This window comes from Spermophilus citellus (genome assembly GCF_964194105.1).
Source record: "Spermophilus citellus genome assembly, chromosome: 6".
Lineage (NCBI taxonomy): Eukaryota > Metazoa > Chordata > Mammalia > Rodentia > Sciuridae > Spermophilus > Spermophilus citellus.
In genome coordinates, this window is record NC_138187.1 from 6,578,848 (window position 1) to 6,597,386 (window position 18,539).

The 18,539-nt window shown below is 48.8% G+C and overlaps 1 protein-coding gene across 2 annotated transcripts; it reads left to right on the plus strand.

Annotated features, from left to right (window-relative positions):
* The first annotated feature begins 807 nt into the window (after positions 1-807).
* On the plus strand, positions 808-10,382 carry ZSCAN10 (zinc finger and SCAN domain containing 10). 2 transcript variants are annotated; one of them, XM_081299522.1, is made up of 9 exons: positions 808-1,177; positions 2,023-2,111; positions 3,394-3,530; positions 5,857-6,329; positions 6,543-6,617; positions 6,702-6,810; positions 6,987-7,048; positions 7,170-7,227; positions 8,371-10,382. In XM_081299522.1, the coding sequence occupies exons 4-9, from the start codon at positions 5,934-5,936 to the stop codon at positions 9,915-9,917; spliced, it is 2,247 nt and encodes a 748-aa protein (XP_081155648.1). In that variant the 5' UTR covers positions 808-1,177; positions 2,023-2,111; positions 3,394-3,530; positions 5,857-5,933; the 3' UTR covers positions 9,918-10,382. The 2 variants fall into 2 exon arrangements, with proteins under 2 accessions (XP_081155648.1, XP_081155647.1); XM_081299521.1 differs by having other exon boundaries at positions 6,543-6,810.
* The last annotated feature ends 8,157 nt before the right edge of the window (positions 10,383-18,539 follow it).

The window sequence follows — 18,539 nt, forward strand, 5'->3', positions numbered from 1 at the left end:
CATGCGTTTTCCCCCTCAACATCTGAAATTTGCTCCTTAATGTCTAGGAAAGTTCCTAGTTAGGTTTTGGAGCAGGAGAAATCACCACAAGTTCAATGATCTGGTTTTTCTTGGATCTGGCTTCTGGGTATTTCTAACTTTCCAATCTCCCTTTCCTGGTGTGTTAATTTTGTAACCTTGAAGACTGGTCTACTTTTGAACTCCTAATTTCCTGGTATGTCTGTAAAACCTCATAAGACTGGAAACTATTTTAACTGTTTCATGTCTCCCTGAAAAATTTTACTCCCTTACTCATAAGGGGTCCTGTTTTTTTCATGGGAGAGGGGGTTCCTGATTGCCTCAGTTGGCCGGCATCATGTCCTGGTGCAGCGTCCGCAGTTGGGCCAACTCACTAAGCCCCCAAGGGCCCAGGTATTCATTCGGCCCTGTCCCAAAGGCCAAGGCCACGTGGGGGAGGATGCCAAAAAGCCTTGGGGGAGGGGCGGGTCAAGCCAGGGGCGCGCCTGTGCGAGTTCAGCCTGGGGCGGATTCGGGAGCAGCAAGAGCGAGGGGAGTCTCATTCCACCCGCCCCGCAAAAACTCCAGCTCCCTCCCGTCTCACTGACGCACGGCGTCGCCCCTTGTGCGTACAGAGGGACACAGAGGTCCTCCGCCATAGCTCTGCAGACCTTCGAAGAAACCGCTCCGGCTCCCGGCCCCGCCCCAGCCTACAGACACGCCCAACAAGGCGGGGTTTCCTGGCCCCGCCCAGGGCGGGCCTCAGGGGCGGAGTGCGAGCCGAGGCTGCGGAAGGAGGGGCCTGGTGCCTGGGCGCTCCGCAGGGGGCGCACTGGACACCTGGGGCTGTTTGTGGGAGAGCTGGGGGCTGGGCGGCGTCACGGGGCTGCTCAACCTTTCTTTCCTTCTTTCTTTTTGAGGGCGGGTACTGAAAGTAGGGACACTTTGCCTGTGATCTACATTACCAGTTAATAGCTGAGGGCCTCGAGAAATTTCTGAAGCTGGCCTCAAACTTCCGATCCTCCTGCCACAGCCCCCGGAGTCTCCCGGATTACCGGTGAATGCCAGTGCGTAGGCTCTGGATTGCGCGCGAGGGACGCAGAGCCGCAAGGAGATAGTGTCCACAATAGCGCATGGTCCAGTGAGGCCGACGCTAGAGTTAAAGATAAGCTCGTTGCTGGTGCGTGCCGGAAAACTTAAGACCAGATAGACGAGGTCGAGGGAGGCAATTTCTGGTCCCGACTGACCGTGGGGTCTGATCCTACCGACAGCAGCCCCATTCACCGAGGGTGTTCCCGCTCCCCACGGCAGGCGGTGCGGTGGGGCGTGCCCAGGGGCCCGGGAGGCAACACCGATTCCCTGCTAGGAGCACCCTCCGGGATGCGGCCAAGGACAGGACCCAAAAAAAAACATTTCAGTGCAACGGAAAGGGCTTGACTTTGGAGCTGGCTCCAATGCGGTTAAGGAGGTCACTTCCCTCCCGGGGAGCTCGGGTTTCTAGGCAGGATTTTAGGGGTCTAAGTGGACCGAGAGCTCTCTCTCTTTTCCAACACATCTCCTGTTCCATTTTGGCACCATCACTGCCACCCTGTGCCCTGGACTGCAATATCCGAGTGTAGGGACTCCTTCCTCACGTTTAGTTCTATGTCCTTGGTGCTTGGCACACAGCACACCCATAGCAGTTTTATCACATGCATGAAAATACTAGCAAGAAAGACGGCACACAGCAGGCACTTTAAGCTGCTGCTCTTGTCCCAAAAGAAAGGTGCATACCGGCAGACCCCCAGGAGTATGGGCCTGTCCTGATTTAGAGTGGGCTGGAGGGGTAGTTCCGGTTCAGAGAATAGTTAGTCTCTCGGGTAGGGCAGGCTTGGAATCTGGGTTCATCACTTTTGTTTCTCTGGCCCCGCCCTCCCCCCCCACCTTGTTCCCAGACTGGGAGGTTAAGGGTTAACTCGAGGACGCCCCTTCAGCACCTGAGTAGGATTGGGGAGGGAACTCACTTCCTGTCCCATTTTGCTGGAGTCTTTCCCCAGGCTGGCAGAAGGTGGCTTTGGCCCTGGAACACTGAGAAAACCCCAAGCATCTCTCCTCTGTACTGAGGATCCTGAGTGGTGAGTTGGGAGTCCTAGGGTGAGGTTCACAGCAGCTTGGAGAGACAATGGGGGGTGGGGGGCTCCACGTCTTGGTGGTGGGAGAGGGACTGGAAATCTTGGGAGAATGTGGGTGGTCTGTGCAGCCACGGCCAGCCAGCTTGATGGACTTGTGGCAATGGGGGGCTTGAGGGAGAGTCCGGGAGGTCCTGTGACCTGAAGAAGGCAGCCTCCATGTGTGCCCTGGTGGATTGATCAGCCTCATTCACTCAGCCCAGCACCCAGAGGGAAGCCCAATGGGAGGAAAGCCCGACCAACAAAGACCAGCAAATCAGGCACCTGCCACTGTGTGCGGGGAGAGGGATGATCCCAGCAGAGGATCCCATCTTCTGCCCCTCCCAGACTCTGGGCTTTCAGGAGGTCTGGAGGTCTCTGGGCAGCACCTCCACTTGGGTTTGCCCCACCCTCGTGGCTCTGCTTCTGTGTCCCCACCCCCACCTAGCCAACCCCCTGCAGATGTGCATTTTAATAGAGCTTTTGTCCTAGAGAGACCTGGGGGAAGGGACAGACTTTGCTAGGCCAACTTGCCTGAATTCCACCTCCTTGAAACCTTTTGGTGGGGGTTCACCTGGAGATTCTGGCCACTCTGTGTGGCTAGGCCTGAGGGCTTTGAAATCCTCTTATTTCTGGTTCATGTTGTGATATCTTGGCCAATTCAAGGAAAATCACACTGGGGCCCCAGGCAAAACTATCCTTTCTTTTCCAGGTATTTGTGGGGCCTAGAGCCACATTCTCACTTTCTTAGCTGTGCCTGGTGTGACTGTGAGCAAGTCACTCTTGTCAGATAAAGAAATGATTTAGCACATGAATGCAGAGGGATGAAGTGAGTTCTGGGTACAGCATCCAGGCAGATAAGTGCTCATCATCTGCCAGCTGCTACTGTAGGGCCACTGGTGAGTCACTAGTTCTCTAGTTAGTTTGCAAATGCTGCTTCTAAAACAACAAAACGAGGGCTGGGATTGTGGCTCAGTGGTAGAGCACATGCTTAGGCGCGCTGGGTTCAATCCTCAGCACCACATAAAATTAAATAAATAAAATAAAGGTATTCTGTTCAACTACAAAAAATTTTTTTTTCTTGAACATTTATCAGACCTTTTCTGCCCCAGAAAAATTGTCACATGTATTCCTCAATTATTAATTTTTTGGGGGGTGGGAGGGTACTGGGGATTGAACCCAGGAGCACTTAACCACTGAGCTACATTCCCATTTCTTTTTATTTATTTATTTTTTTATTTTGAAACAGGGCCTTACTAATTTGCTGAGAGCCACACTAAGTTGCTGAGACTGGCCTTGAAGTTGTGTTCTTTGTGTCTCAGCCTCAGGAGTTGTTAGGATTACAGGCGTGCACCACTGCCCCTGACCAATTCTTAGGACATCAAGGTAAGATTTCCATTTTGTTACAACTACTAACAGTCATTTGAAGTCATCAGCATTTTTTAATGCTGGATGAATACAGACTGAACTAGATACAGTGCCTATTTGTAAGCCAGGGGACAAAATACACTCAACCATGATGGATTGCAGCACAGTGACCCACAGGGACTGTGTTGTGGGATCCCAGAAGGGAGGCACCAATGGGGGATAAGGAGTGGCTGCAACAGGAAAAGCCTCCAGAGATTAAAATGCAGAAATCTAGGAAAGAGCCCAGGTTGTGGGAGGGAGAAAAGGGGGGCTGCAGAGCAGGAGCAGAAGCAAGAAACAAGGCCTGAGTCAGTTTCTCTGAGGCCAGGCTTGAAGCACAGGTTTCCTGTACTCTTTACCATCCCACCCCCCACTCTAGTCACCCCACTTAAGAAGGAGATTTAGAAAACCCTGTCTCCTATAAGGAGACTCAACAAACTGTCCAAACTCAAAATTAGGCTAACATTACCAAAACTGGGTTATCCACTAGGGCAAATGTTTTAGTGTCTTCAGCTGTAAAAAGGGCAAAGATGCTACTGTCCCACACTGATGGCCATGATCATTGGTGCTATAACCAGTAACAAGAGAACATAACAGCTAGCACTGAAGTGTGCCTGCCATGTGCCATTGCCCCATGTGGGACACTGCTCTGTGCTTTTGGGGGAAGTAATGCTCAAGGTATTCTTACCTTTTCCCTGCTTGGGATGCCCCCTGAGGAGTGGGAGGATAGAAGAGTAGAATAGGTTCAGAAAAGTTTAAGCCTCCTGGAATACTGAAGAAAGAATTGAACAAGACCAAATTGAGTCCCTAGTGCTTGGGGCTGAATTTGGGGCAGTTCCCTATGATAGTTTTGGGCTACCCAAAAAAGGGAGTAGCCACCCCATGGGTTGGGCTAGGAAGACAAGAGAGGTGGTTGGTTCTGCAGAACCAGTGCCCCCTGGTGGCCAACTAGGAATACTTTCCATGGCTAGCCAGCCTCTGGGTTAGAGTGGGAACCCCAAAAGGGGTGATGGAATGAATCAAGGAAAATCCAGAATTGGGGAGGGGAGGAAAGAAAGTAAAATCACTGCCTCACATACCCATGCCCTGACTCCCAAAGTACATCCACCAGGGGCTCTCAGACCAGGTAACATTATCTTTCTGCCTTGAGGACTCATCTGTCACAAAACTCTCCAAATTACACTCCCATCTGGAGCCCACATCCGCTGGCTGCCCTGTTCTGTCCCCAGTCTCTTTGCTGTGACATGCACTTACAACTGGCCCCTGCTGGACTCCAGTTATGCTTTGCGCTGCTCTGGGCTCTCTCCCTCTGCTCCACCCTCCTCCAGCTCATGCTGGCCTCAACCTCTGGTACTGGAACTGTGGGAGGAGAGAGACTGGAAAACAAGGTGAGAGCTCCACCCTGGTCAGCCCAGCACTGGTCAGCTGAGTGCCATTGTCCTTGACCCCTATGACATATCTCCAGAGACATAAAGTAAGGGCCCGCGTGCCTGGTCTAGGAGATAGTGCAGGCATGAACTTTCCCTTCAGCTTTTTGCTTTGAAAGTTCTCAAACATTCAGAGAAGTTGAAAGAGCAGGTCAGTGAACCTCCTCTACATATCTTACCAATCCATGAACAGGGGTGATCCCTTAGTCCTCTTCAAGTCCAAACCCTATAAAACTCAATAGCATCCTCTTACTGGTAGACATTGCCTACATTCAAAAGGCTATAATGGAGTCATTAATCTAGTATCCCATCCATATTCAGATTCCCTCAACTGATCCCAAACTGTCCTTGAGAGCCTTTGAAAAGTGAATTAATCAGGATCCAGTCAAGGTCTGCCCACTTGATTTTAACCACCATTTAGTCTCCTGTAGAACAACACCCCCTATAGCAGTTATTTTTCACATTCTGATTTGTTGAATTATTCCTTCAGTGATGGTTGACTTGTTCTTTATTCTTGGCAATGCTCTGTGAACTGGAAGTTGGCTCTCCACACCAGACTGGATTGAATGAAACATTTGTAGCCAGGGTCTGTCCTCCATAGTGCTTTGTGTACTCAGGGGTTGCATCAGGAGGAGGGAAGGTCAGGTTGTTCCTCTCTGGGAGATGTTCACTTTAATCACTGGGGCAGAGTGATAGGAGGTCTTAGATGCTGTAGGATGACCTGTCCAATTTTTCTGTCCTTTCTGCATTGCTTAAGCAGAGACCCTGACCAATAGGAAAAAGGATTTCTCTGAGGAGGCCACACCCCAGCATCTCTTAACACTAATGACCAGGTGGACTCAGCTTCCCTGCAGCAGATCCTAACCCAGGGTCTTCAGCTCCACAGGTGTGGGAGGAACTAAGGAAAGGGACCTGGAGTGGGCCCAGCTGCAAGAGGCATCCCCCACAGTGAAGGATGCTTTCGGAGCCAGTCCCAACTCCACAGGAGCAAGAGCAGCTCGGAGCTGTCAAGCTGGAGGAGGAGGAGGCCTCTGGCCAGGAGGATACTAGGAGGCCAGTGGCCAGGCCTCGGCCTGAGGTGGCCCACCAGCTCTTCAGATGCTTCCAGTATCAGGAAGACATGGGGCCACGTGGGTCCCTGAGCCGGCTACGGGAGCTCTGCCACCATTGGCTGCAGCCATCTCTTCACACCAAGAAACAGATTCTTGAGCTGTTGGTGTTGGAGCAGTTCCTGAGTGTGCTGCCCCCACACCTGCTGGGCCGCCTGCAGGGTCAGCAGCTCAGGGATGGAGAGGAGGTGGTGCTACTGCTGGAGGGCGTGCCCAGGGATGTCAGCCACGTGGGGCCACTGGTGAGTTGGGGTGGGCAGCAGCAGGCTGTGCAGCATGGGTGTGGACAGAGACTGATGGCCCCTGGAAGAAACAGGAATCTCCACTTTCCACCAACTCTTACCCTCCTACCTGTGAGACTCCCTGTCCCATCTCTTCCTCCATCCCATCCCTGTAGAAGCAGTAGACCTTAGACTGCTCCTGTTTGCCTCCTAACATGGACATATTTCCAACAGGATTTTAGTTTCAATACTGGCAAGAATGGATCCCGTGCAGCCACCAACTTGGAGGAACAGGGGAGCCCTTCTCAGGTCCCCAGCCACAGCCCCAAAAAGGAACTGCCCTCAGAAAAACCTCCAGCTCTGTGTCCATCAAATGAATTGCCCCCATTCCAGCCAGAGCCTCCTGGTCCAGCTGAGCCTGGAGAGTGGAAACCTGCTCCAGATTCAAGCCAGTCACTGAGCCCAGGGCCCCAGAGAACACTCCAGCCCCTGCAAGATAACAGTGAGGAGCCAGTGCCCTGGAAAGTGGACTGGATGTGTGGGTGGGGATGGGAGGGCCCTGGTGGGAGAGATCTGGAATGGCTTCATGGGGTGTGGGCGATGGGGGGCATGCCCTGAGAGCCCTGGGGTGCAGTGCTGCCTCCTGACAGCTCTTTCTTCCTGTCCTGATGCTGTCAGTCCCACAGGGCACTTTGTGGCAGGAGGAGAATGCCCAAGATCAGGAGCTGGCAGCTGTGCTGGTGAGCTGAGCTGGTCCCCTCTGCCCTAGGTCTTCCTTAGCTTAATTCTAGAAGGTGCTTCCTTCCATTTAGGTCCCAGAATCCTGTTCCTCAATCACAGGATTGTCTACTTTTGTTATAGGAATCCCTGACCTTCGAGGATGTCCCGGTGAAGAAGGCCTTGCCCAAGCATCCTGTGGGTAAGCAGCCCTTCTCCAAGGTCATGACCACCACAGTCTTTTTGTTTGCAGTTCCAGACCCTGAATTTTTGTCTTTTTTTTTTTTTTTTTTTTTTTTTTTTTTTTTTTTTGTGATGTCTTTTCTTCCTCCTCCTTTTTCAAAAAATGGAGGCAGGTCCTAAGTTATGGGTCTCAAACTTGTGACCCCCCCTGCTTCAACCTCCCAAGATCTTGGATTATAGGTGTGTGCCACCAAGCCTGGTCTTTTTTAAACAGCTTCTTGTCTGGTCTAACCACTAACCCATTAATTTTGAGCTTTTAAAATGGGTAGTCAAGGGGCTGGGGATGTGGCTCAAGCGGTAGGGCGCTCTCCTGGCATGCGTGCGGCCCGGGTTCGATCCTCAGCACCACATACAAACAAAGATGTTGTGTCCGTCGATAACTAAAAAATAAATATTAAAAAATTCTCTCTCTCTGTCTCTCTCTTTCTCTCTTTAAAAAAATAAATTATATCTCAATAAAACTGTCAAAAATACTATTAAAAAATAAAATGGGTAATCAATATAAAAAGTAAAATAGGTGGTCAAAAAAATTGATCAAGGGCTGGAGTGGTGGCTCAGCAGTAGAGTGCTCGCCTACCACATGTGAGGCCCACATATAAGTAAATAAATAAAATAAAGGTATTGTGTCGACTACAACTAAAACAATATTTTTTAAAAATTGATCAAATTATGTTATGGGCATGTACAAATATATGTAACAATGAATCCCACTATCAGGTATAAGTATAATGCACCATTAGGAAAAAAAAATGAACAGTTTAGATGAGAAAGATAAAATAGGTGGCCAAGGGAATGATTGCTAATAGGTATGAGGTTTCTATTTGGAGATAGTAGTGATGGTTGATCAACATTGTGAATGTATTTGATACACACAAAATGTACACTTTTAAAGGCTATTGTGGCAAATTTTATGTCATCTATATTTTACTGAAAATTTTAAAAACAGGTGGTAGAGAAAATGCACATTTCTCATTTGTCCCCCAGCCTCACCTACCCACCCGCTTTGCAGGATCCTGGGTTTCTTTTCTAGGCCCATCAGGTTCTGGTGATGCCCAGGAGCCCCTCCCAAGAGGTCTGATATCCCTGTTTGCTTCTTCCCCAGGATTTGGAAGCAGAACCCCGGACAAGGAGGAATTTAAACCAGAAGAGCCCAATGGGGCTGCCTGGTCCTCTACCATCTCAGCAGAGTCACAAGCAGACAGCTTGGGGGTGGCTGGAGAACCTCTTGCCCAGACGCTGGGGCCAGGCCCTGAGACCAGCAGTACTGGTGGAGGAGGGTCCCCTCCTGGCAGCACTGAAGTTTTGGAGGTCACAGTGGGCAAGGACAGATCAGAGGAAGAATTGCACTTCATTTGCGCCGAGTGTGGCGCGAGCTTCCGGCAGTTGTCCCGCCTGAAGGCACACCAGGTGCGTTCTCACCCGGTTTCGCGTTCCTTCCAGTGCCTCTGCTGCGGAAAGAGCTTTGGTCGCAGCTCTATCCTCAAGCTGCACATGCGCACGCACACTGACGAAAGGCCGCATGCCTGCCACCTCTGCAGCCACCGTTTCCGCCAGAGCTCCCACCTGGCCAAGCACCTGCTCACGCACTCTTCTGAGCCTGCCTTCCTGTGTGCTGAGTGTGGCCAGGGTTTCCAGCGTCGTTCCAACCTCGTGCAGCACCTGCTGGCGCACACCCAGGACCAAAAGCCCACGTGTGTCCCAGAGGCCAAGACAGAAGGGCGAGAGGCGACCGTCTTCCAGTGCCCCCACTGCGTGCAGACCTTTCAGCGCCGCTCCAGCCTAAAGCGTCACCTGCGGATCCATGCCAAGGGCAAGGACCACAAGGGCTCTGAAGACTCAGGTAGTCAGAGCCAGAGCCGCGAGAAGAGGCCCTACGTTTGCAGCGACTGCGGCAAGGCCTTCCGGCGCAGCGAGCACCTGGTGACCCACCGGCGCGTGCACACGGGTGAGAAGCCTTTCTCATGCCAGGTCTGCGGTCGCAGCTTCACCCAAAGTTCCCAGCTGGTCAGCCACCAGCAAGTGCACACAGGTGAGAAGCCCCACGCCTGCCCACAGTGCGGGAAGCGCTTTGTCCGACGTGCCGGCCTTGCCCGCCACCTGTTGACACACGGTGGCCCACGGCCCCACCGCTGTGCCCAGTGTGGCAAGAGCTTCAGCCAGACTCAGGATCTGGCCCGCCATCTGCGCAGCCACACGGGCGAGAAGCCCTGCCGCTGCAACGAGTGTGGCGAGGGCTTTAGCCAGAATGCCCACCTGGCGCGCCACCAGCGCATCCACACGGGGGAGAAGCCCCATGCCTGCGACACCTGCGGCCACCGCTTCCGTAACAGCTCCAATCTGGCCCGTCACCGCCGCAGCCACACTGGGGAGCGGCCCTACAGCTGCCCGACCTGTGGCCGCAGCTTCCGGCGCAATGCCCATCTGCAGCGCCACCTGGTCACACACACTGGAGTGGTGCCGGAGGTGGAAGCCCCGCAGGAGTGCCCGGAGTGTGGTAAGAGCTTCAGCCGCACCTGCAACCTGCTGCGACACTTGCTGGTGCACACGGGTGCCAGGCCTTACTCCTGCGTGCAGTGTGGTCGTGGCTTCAGCCGCAACTCCCACCTGCTGCGCCACTTGCGAACCCACGCCCGGGAGACGCTGTACTAGCATCACCAAGGTTCCAGCAGCACTACCCGTGCACCTGTGGATGGATAGCACCCGAGGCCTTCCTCTACGTCCCCACGACGCCCACTTCCTCCCACTCCTTAGTGTTTGTTCTCCCTGCCTGTGGCTTTTTTGTTGTTGTTGACCTGGGGATTGAACCCAGAGGTGCTTTACCACTGAGCTACACCCCCATCAGGATCTAAGTTGCTGAGGCCAGCCTCCGCCTCAGCCTCCTAAGCCAACAGGATTACAGCATGGCCCACCACACCTGGTCCCTCCCGTGGCTTCTTTTCCTGGCCTCAAAAGTGTATTTCATATACACAAAGTAAAGCGGCCTTCTTGAAAGTGGTTCTCTTTTATTTCTTTTCTCTAACCCCATCTCTGCCCCACTAGGTCCAATCCTTCTATTTACATCCACCAAACTGCCATCTGTGACAGGCAACTTGTTGGAAGGTTCAGGAATCTCACCCTGGAACTTATTCTCTTCCAGAGTTTACCTCCAAACCTGTGCTGTCCAATACAGCAGTCCCAAGCCATGTGTGGCTCTCTAAATTCATCATAATAGAATAAAGTGTTAAATCCCAGCTTCTGGATTATTGTTCTGTAACCTTGATAATACTACACACTGAAAATGCAAGCAGGTGAACTAAATTTGCCTGTGGGCTAAGCAGGCTGTCCATTGGGGGCCCACTAGCCGCCCACAATCCTTTTAATCCAGCACACTGGCTCTGTGCCCTGGTGCTGCCCATTAGGCAGCCTGCTGCTAGGAAGTCAGCTGATTTCTCTTAAAAATGCTAGCAGAACCCCTCTAGCCTCAGAGCACACGCCCTTCCTGTTCCTCTAGTTGGCTGCTTTTCAAGGACAGCATCGATATCATAACTTAGTTATTTTTGCCCTGCAGCCCCCATCTCACAGAACTTCTGCTGGGTAACTGAGAGGAACTGCTTTCACTAGTAGCTCAAGGGACCAAATCTGAGGGAAAATACAGATGATTTTTATTTTAATTTTTTGTGGTGCTGGAGGTCAAACCCGGGGCCTTGCACATGCTAGGCACACAGTGTACCACTAAGCTTACCCCAAGAGCTAAGATGATTTGGGGTACAGATGGCAGAAGAGCTCTGAGCCAAGGGACGGACCAGCCCTTTGGGAGTTAGGAGGAAGATGTCACAGAACAAATTCACCAGATGTCACAGAACAAATTCATTTCGTCAACTAAGAGACTGAGGGTTAGGAATTAGAGAAGCCCACAGGATTTAGAACTTTAGTTATTGAGCACCATCCATAAGTCAGGCAATGTGCTGGGTTATCAAACAATGGGGCTGAGATATGAAGGGAGGCAGTTTCAAAAGGACAAGGATGTCAATGTTCCAGGCAGCAGGGGCAGCATGTGCAAAGGCCCTGGGTAGGGAGCACTTGGCTAGACCATATTTGTTCAAGATATGGGAAGGGGCCTGACATTGACAGGCCAGAGTAAGGTGATGGGAAAACAGGATGAGTCACCTTGTTTTTGTGGTACTGGAGGTAGATCCAGGGCTTCCTGCATGCCAGGACACTGGGCAATGTATTTCCCCAACCCTTTTCATTCTGAGACAGGTTCTCACTAAGTTGCTCACACTGGCCTTGAATTTGCAATCCTCCTATCGACCTCCTGAGTAGCTGGCATTACAGGTGTGCACCACTGTTCCCACCTCATGATGAAGTTTATAGACAGGGGGTGATTTCATTTCTACCAATAAAATAATTTGGGTGTTAACCACTGGAAATGGTTTGGAAGAGACAAAGTCAGAGAGTCCAGCTCAGGGGCCATTATACTTATCTGGGATTGTGCCCTCAGTGTGGTAATGGGACCCACAAAAGACCCTGTGACCTGTGGGAGAATTTTGTAGTAAGAAGCCAAGTGGGGTACATGAATAAGTGGTAAGTAGGGTTTTGGCAAGGGGTCACTTGAGAAGTGCAGGCAAGGGTATTAAAGAAGACCTTGAACAGGGCAGCCAGGAGACTCAAGGTCAGGGCCACAAATAAGGAAAGGCTGGTGGTGGGTAGCACCTTGGAGCTGGGGGGTCTGGGAAAAGTGGGACTCAGGTGAGGCAAGGCCCTTCAGATTAAAGGAACATAAGATGAAAATCCAAGAGGTTAAGGATTGGATCACGTCTGGGGGGAGGCCCAGTGATTAGGCTGCCTTCTTCCCAGGAAGGAATGGGCAGTGCCAACATGGTCAAGGAAGACCCTGGTCACTTCCCACACACCTGCAGGAGATGCTGAGCAGGGGTGGGGGCAAGCAGGGTCTCAGAAATGGAAAGAAAGGCTACCCCTCTCAGCTTGGAAATCTTGCCACTGCCCCCTCCATCCTCTGCTCCATCCTGGATCAAGTAGGTGTCCCGCACTGCCCACCCCCAGACACTTTGATCTTGGGTTACGGTTCATTAGTTTCCTTGGAAGTAAAGAACAGATAGGCCAAAAAAATATAAATAAATAAATAAATAAATAAGAACAGATAGGCCAAGGCTGGGGTCCCAGCACTCTTGCAGGCTGAGGCAGGAGGATTGCTTGAGGGAGGGAGGGAGGGAGGAAAGATGTCACAGGCTCAAGATGGACCAAGATGGGGCTGGGGATGTGGCTCAAGTGGTAGCACGCTCGCCTGGCATGCGTGCGGCCCGGGTTCAATCCTCAGCACCACATACCAACAAAGATGTTGTGTCCGCCGAGAACTAAGAAATAAATATTAAAAATTCTTTCTCTCTCTCTCTCTCCTCTCTCACTCTCTCTTAAATAAATAATTCTAAAAAAAAAAAAAAAGATGGACCAAGATGGACTTGGTTCTGTTAAAGCAACTTTTATTACACAGCAGGGTGCAAGGTGGCTGAGGGACTGAATCAAGGGCCAGTAAAGCAAGTAAGGGTGTCTAGCCTGTGCTACTGGGTAGACCTGGCCTCCTTAGAATCACAGCTTCACAGTCAGATAGCTGCAGATGTCCTCAGAGAGCCTTCCACAGGAACTCCATGGAGCTGCCAGAGGCCAGCTTTTCCTGACACCACTTCTGCACACTTCACAGGATATCTTTAAAATTTTTTTTCACCTTTTACCAAAAGCTCTCCTCGGCCTTTTCCTGACGTGACTGCTTTCTGCTTCCCTTGCCTGGGTTTGGTTCCCCTGGTCCTAGTGTTATGGGGAGATGCCTCAGAAAGCACTCTAAGTCTGAATTTCAAATCAAAAGAGAGCTTAATTTACCTGGCCAGGGACTGTCACCCACCGCAGAGACTCAAGCTCTGTGGGAAGACAGCAGCTTCCTGGTCCATCCAAAGAGAATATAAGCACAAAAACCACACCTCAGTGACTTGCTTATCATCATGTAAGCTAGCCAATCATAGAAATTAAAACATTAATAAGTGGGATCTGTGGGCTCTAGGCAGAACTGAAATTTTCCAGGCAGCAAGCAATCAATAAACAGAAGCAAAAAAAAAAAAAAAAAAAAAAAAAGCATTAGCTTTGCAGTTCAGTTGACCACGGTCCTGGGTTCAAGCAGGTGACAGTCGAATCCTGAATTTGGGCAGGGGGTCAGTGGGGTGAAAATCTACTTCACAGTCATGTAGACCCACGAGGGCACTCACACCCAGGATGTAGCCCACCATGACCACCACTGCATCCTGAGTAGGGTACAATTTGTGGGGTAAAAAGTACAGAAAGACAATTTTTATCAGAAAACAGCTTTCATTTCAGTTTCTCAGAAACAGTCCTTGTAATAGTATTTTTATAGAAGGCAGCAAAATGGAGTCTTAGGCCTGTCTATGACACTTTTTGCTTTATAATTGTCTTATCTCACAAAATCTTGTATCTATAATCTATAACCTATAACCTACACTCTTATTGATTGTATTTATCAGTTCACACCACAACATTCCCCACTGGTTTTATGGGACTAAATCAAATCGTTGATTTATCTAAGTTTTAGTTTGAACTAAGTTTACCAAGCCATAATCATATGCTTTTAAGGACCAGCAGTTTAATCTTTAGAAGCAGGCTTCGTGTCTTTTTCTGGCCTCAAGAGTTTCAGAGGAGAGCTGTGTGCAGTGTGCATGTCTGAAAGTGAAACAGAACAGAAAGTAAAAGTCAAGAGTCCTCCAAAAATGACCTTGTAAATCTTAGCTTTAAGGAACTGTCCATGGGTTGTACTGTCCATCGTTGGTTGTCCTGGGATGTGCCTTCTGGTGAAGCTGCCTTTTTGATCTGGAGTGATGAATCCAATGTTGTTTTCTGGCGACTTTCATAGCAGTTGGGGTGGTCAAGATGACTGGAAAGGGTCCGTGCCAGCAAGGCTTCAAGGTAGACGGGTGATGGCATTTTACCCATATCAGCTTTTCGGGCAAAAGTTTCTCCCGTTACCAGCTGCCGGACTGCCTTAGTTAAAGCCTGAGTCTGTTGGGAGGCTTGCTGGAGAGCCTGTAAGGACTTAAGAAGTGAGGGGTTACCTATTTCAGCTAGTTTTTATTTATCTATTTATTTTTTAATCTTTTAGTCTGGGAACCAGTGGCGGTGGTCTTAGAATAAAGGGCAAAAGGAGGCCCGTCCAGTTTATGCCAGTCTCCAAGTATAATTAGTAAGGGTGTCTTTTACAGTTTTATTTATCTTTTTTTATTGTCTTAAACTTGAAGGCCTATATATAATATAAGTCCCATTTAATTTTAAAGACTTTAGATACATTTTGAGTTACCTTAGCTGTGAAAGCTGGGCTATATCGGACCCCATGGCTATTGGGAGGCCAAATTGGGGAACTATCTCCTGGATAAGTTTTTTTTTTTTTAATATTTATCTTTTAGTTGTAGTTGGACACAATACCTTTGTTTTTGTTTATTTATTTTTATATTTGTTTATTTTATTTATTTATATTTATATTTTATTTATTATTATTTATATTTATATATTTTGTTTATTTATTTTATATATTTTATATAAACCCAGGGCCTTGCACGTGCTAGGCGAGCGCTCTACCACTGAGCCACAACCCCAGCCCCCTGGATAAGTTTTTTATCAGTTGCTGTCTCCGCCTTGGTGGGGAAAGCTTTCACCCAGCCTGAATACGTGTCCACAAAAACCAACAAGTATCTATAACCACACTGTCCAGGCTTTACTTCAGTGAAGTCCGTTTCCCATCTTTCTCCTTGTGTTTCTCTTTGCAGTTTGTAAATTGGCTCACCTTTGGATTAGGATTTACTTGAGCATAGGTCTGGCACCTGGAAGAGACTTGCTTTGTTAATTGAGTTAACTTAGGAATGTAAAAGTCTTTTAGTAACAACTTAGTCTTTTTTTTTTTTTAATATTTATTTTTTAGTTCTCGGCGGACACAACAGCTTTGTTGGTATGTGGTGCTGAGGATCGAACCTGGGCCGCACGCATGCGAGGCGAGCGCTCTACCACTTGAGCCACATCCCCAGCCCCAACTTAGTCATTTTTGTACTCGTCATATGTGTTTCTTGATGTAATTACTTAATGAACAGTTTTTTATTATCTCTGGCATCAGGATTCTTTTGTCCAGTAGAATCTTTCATTTGTTTTGGTCCTCAGTTGTCTTTAAGGTTTTTCCTAGTTTCTTTTTTCTTTCTTTCTTTTTTTTTTTTTTTTTTTTTTTTTTAATTCCGTATACATGGGGGAAGTGGGTAGAACACAGTTAGGCAACACAGGCAAAATTTGTAAAAGTCTCTACAGGTTTTGAAATCACCTTTTTTGGCTATTTTGTCAGCAAAGGAGTTTCCTCTTGCCTCTGATGTCTCTGTGTTTTGGTGGCCTCTGCAATGTCAAACAGCCACTTTTTCTCGGTAACCAGGGGGCTTCTAGTAAAGCCAAAATTTTTTTGTATGTTTGATATTTTTGCCTCCTGAAGTTAACAGTCCTCTCTCCTTATAGAGAGCTCCATGTACATGAACAGTAGCAAAGGCATATCTACTATCAGTATAGATACTAACAGTCTTTCCTTTGTCATGTCTGAGAGCCTGGGTAAGTGCAATTAGTTCTGCCTTTTGTGTGGAAGTTTTATGTCCCAGAACTTGAGCCCAGATAATTTTATTTAAAGTGACTAGAGTTGCCCCGCATACCTGATTCCATTTTGCATGTAGCTGCTGCCACCAGTGTAGAGTATCTCGTCTGGATCTGGCCAAGATGTGTCCATTAGGTCCGGCCAGACATTCTGGAGCAGCTCCAAGATTTCCTGGCAGTTGTGCAGTGGCTTGGAGGGATCATCATCAGGTAGAAGGGTGGCTGGGTTTAAAGCTGAGGTTTTTAAGAATTTTGTCCTGGGCTGGTTTAGAAGAAGAGCCTGGTATTGGGTGATATGAGCTTTGGAGAGCCAGCACTCCAGAGGGCTTTGGAGCAAGATTTCCACAGTATGTGGGCTACCACTTGTAAATCTTGCCCCAACATAAACTTATTTGCTTCCTTAACCAGGATTTCTGTGGCAGTGATGGCTCGGAGACGGTTTGGCCATCCAACCGTAACATAGGCCAATCTTTTGGATAATATGCCATCGGATGTTTTCATGGCCCCAAAGTCTAAGTAAGCACCCCTTTTGTTATTACCTTGACTTCATGTACAAACAGTTGAAATGGCTTTAGAACTTTGGAAGGCCAATGCAGGTGCAGAGACTAGGGCTTGTTTCAGTTTGACAAATGCCTCTTGTTCTTTCCCAGTTCAAGTCCTCCTTTTCCCCTGTAGTAACATACAGGGGTTGAGCTAATTCAGCAAAACCGAGAATCCAAAGGCGGCAATACCCAATGGCTCCGAGGAACTATCACACCTGATGCTTAGTCTTAGGGCAAGGAACCTGCATGATTGTTTTAGTTTTGTTCTGTGACAGACTTCTTTTAGGTCCTGTACCTGTCGGTAGTCCTTTGTCTCAGGTTTCTGGACAGACAGCAATGGTGTGTTCCAGGCTGTGTTCCAGGTGTATTCCAGGTGTGTTCCTGGAAGGGGATCAGGATATCAGTCTTCTATAACCTGTGGATGTGAATGGCTAAGCCTTTTTTATCTTTCAGTCTGATAGGATACTGTCTGATAGGACACTGTCCTCCTCCGGATCCCTCTGCACCTCAGACACCGCGTTTCCCCTTCAATGCCTAAGCCTTCCAGTGCTGGTGAGCTGCACTGTAAGAGGTGGCTGGTGCACCACTAGGAGAATTGGTTTTGTCCAGACCCCTGGGATTTCTTTTTGGAATTTTGTGAGGAGATCGGAAGGTGGGGTGTCTTTTGTTAAGAGCAGGTATTCTGGAGCTGGGATTGTGGCTCAGTGGCAGAGCGCTCGCCTAGCACAGGCGGGACCCGGATTCAATCCTCAGCATCACATAAAAATAAAGGCAATGTGTTGTGTCCATCTACACCTAAAAAAAAAAAAAAAAAAAAAAAAAAGAGAGAGAGAGAGAGCAGGTATTCTTCTCCAATTGGACAAGTATATATAATAGCTTCTGGCCCTTTAAATGACAGGTTGGCTGTGCCTCACAAGGAACAAGTTATTGTCCCCTTTTTAAAGACTGTTCTCATTAGAAATTGGCCTTTTAGTTTTTCTTCCGGGGGCTATTGCTGTTTAGGGAGTGAAGCCCTTGGGCATTGTTGTCCAGGAGCTTGAGGCCTTAAGGCGCCTTGAGATTCTGACTAGCCACTACCCCAACTCTTGTTAACCTTTTAGCCTGTTTCTCTTTGGGGGGAGTCTCTATTATTGTAGACCCTCTGGGCTATTTTTACCAATTTTGACAGCATTTTTCCCTTAAATCCTTCCTGTCTCTGTAACTTTCTCCTAATATCTGGGGCTGATTAAGTCACAAAAGCAATATTAAGAGCACTTCTATTCTCTGGAGCCTCTGGGTCTATGGTGTGTACACACATTAAGCCTCACTCCAGGAAAGCAGCCGGGGCCCATCTGGTCCTTGAATTGTCTTGCTTACCTTTACCAAATTGGTGGGTATTCTAGCAGCTGCTTTGCTTTCTCTAGGTGGAGCCTGGCGCACTGGTTAGTCACCTTCTTACCTGTGTTTGTTCAATCGGGACAAACTGAAGGGAAAATGAGTTCCCCTTGAGTTGGACCTTCAGAGAGTTGGCCATCAACACTGAGAGTAGTTTTTGTGGCTTTTCTTCTGATTTTATAAATAGTTTTTTTTTTAAGAGAGAGAGAGAAGAGAGAGAGAGAGAAATTTTTTTAATATTTATTTTCTAGTTTTCGGCGGACACAACATCTTTGTTGGTATGTGGTGCTGAGGATCGAACCCGGGCCGCACGCATGCCAGGCGAGCGCGCTACCGCTTGAGCCACATCCCCAGCCCCTTCTTCTGATTTTAACAGAGAAATTACCAGTAGAAAAAGGAACATATATATAATATATGTATATATTATAAAATGGGAAGGCTTAGGCATCAAGGGGGAACTTGGCTCCTGAAGGGCAGAGGGATCCAGAGGAGGAAAATCCACGTTCTCGGAGCTCTTTTGCAGAACCTGTTTCTTTGGAGAGGAAAGTTTTGTTAGCAAGAGAGTTTCGGGTTTGTTTTCTAACTGTTCTTATAAGGCAAAATCTTAACCATCTTGGCTCTTCTAGGAGGATTTTAATCCAAACCTGTATACAGGGTAACTGATCTGGATGGCCAGGCTGCC

Bases quoted from the DNA above. Each gene is read 5' to 3' on its own strand.
- ZSCAN10 (XM_081299521.1), top strand. From the start codon at position 5,934: ATGCTTTCGGAGCCAGTCCCAACTCCACAGGAGCAAGAGCAGCTCGGA. The intron at 6,330-6,542 runs GTGAGTTGGGGT...TATTTCCAACAG, and splicing joins TCAGCCACGTGGGGCCACTG to GATTTTAGTTTCAATACTGG. The intron at 7,049-7,169 runs GTGAGCTGAGCT...CTTTTGTTATAG, and splicing joins AGGAGCTGGCAGCTGTGCTG to GAATCCCTGACCTTCGAGGA.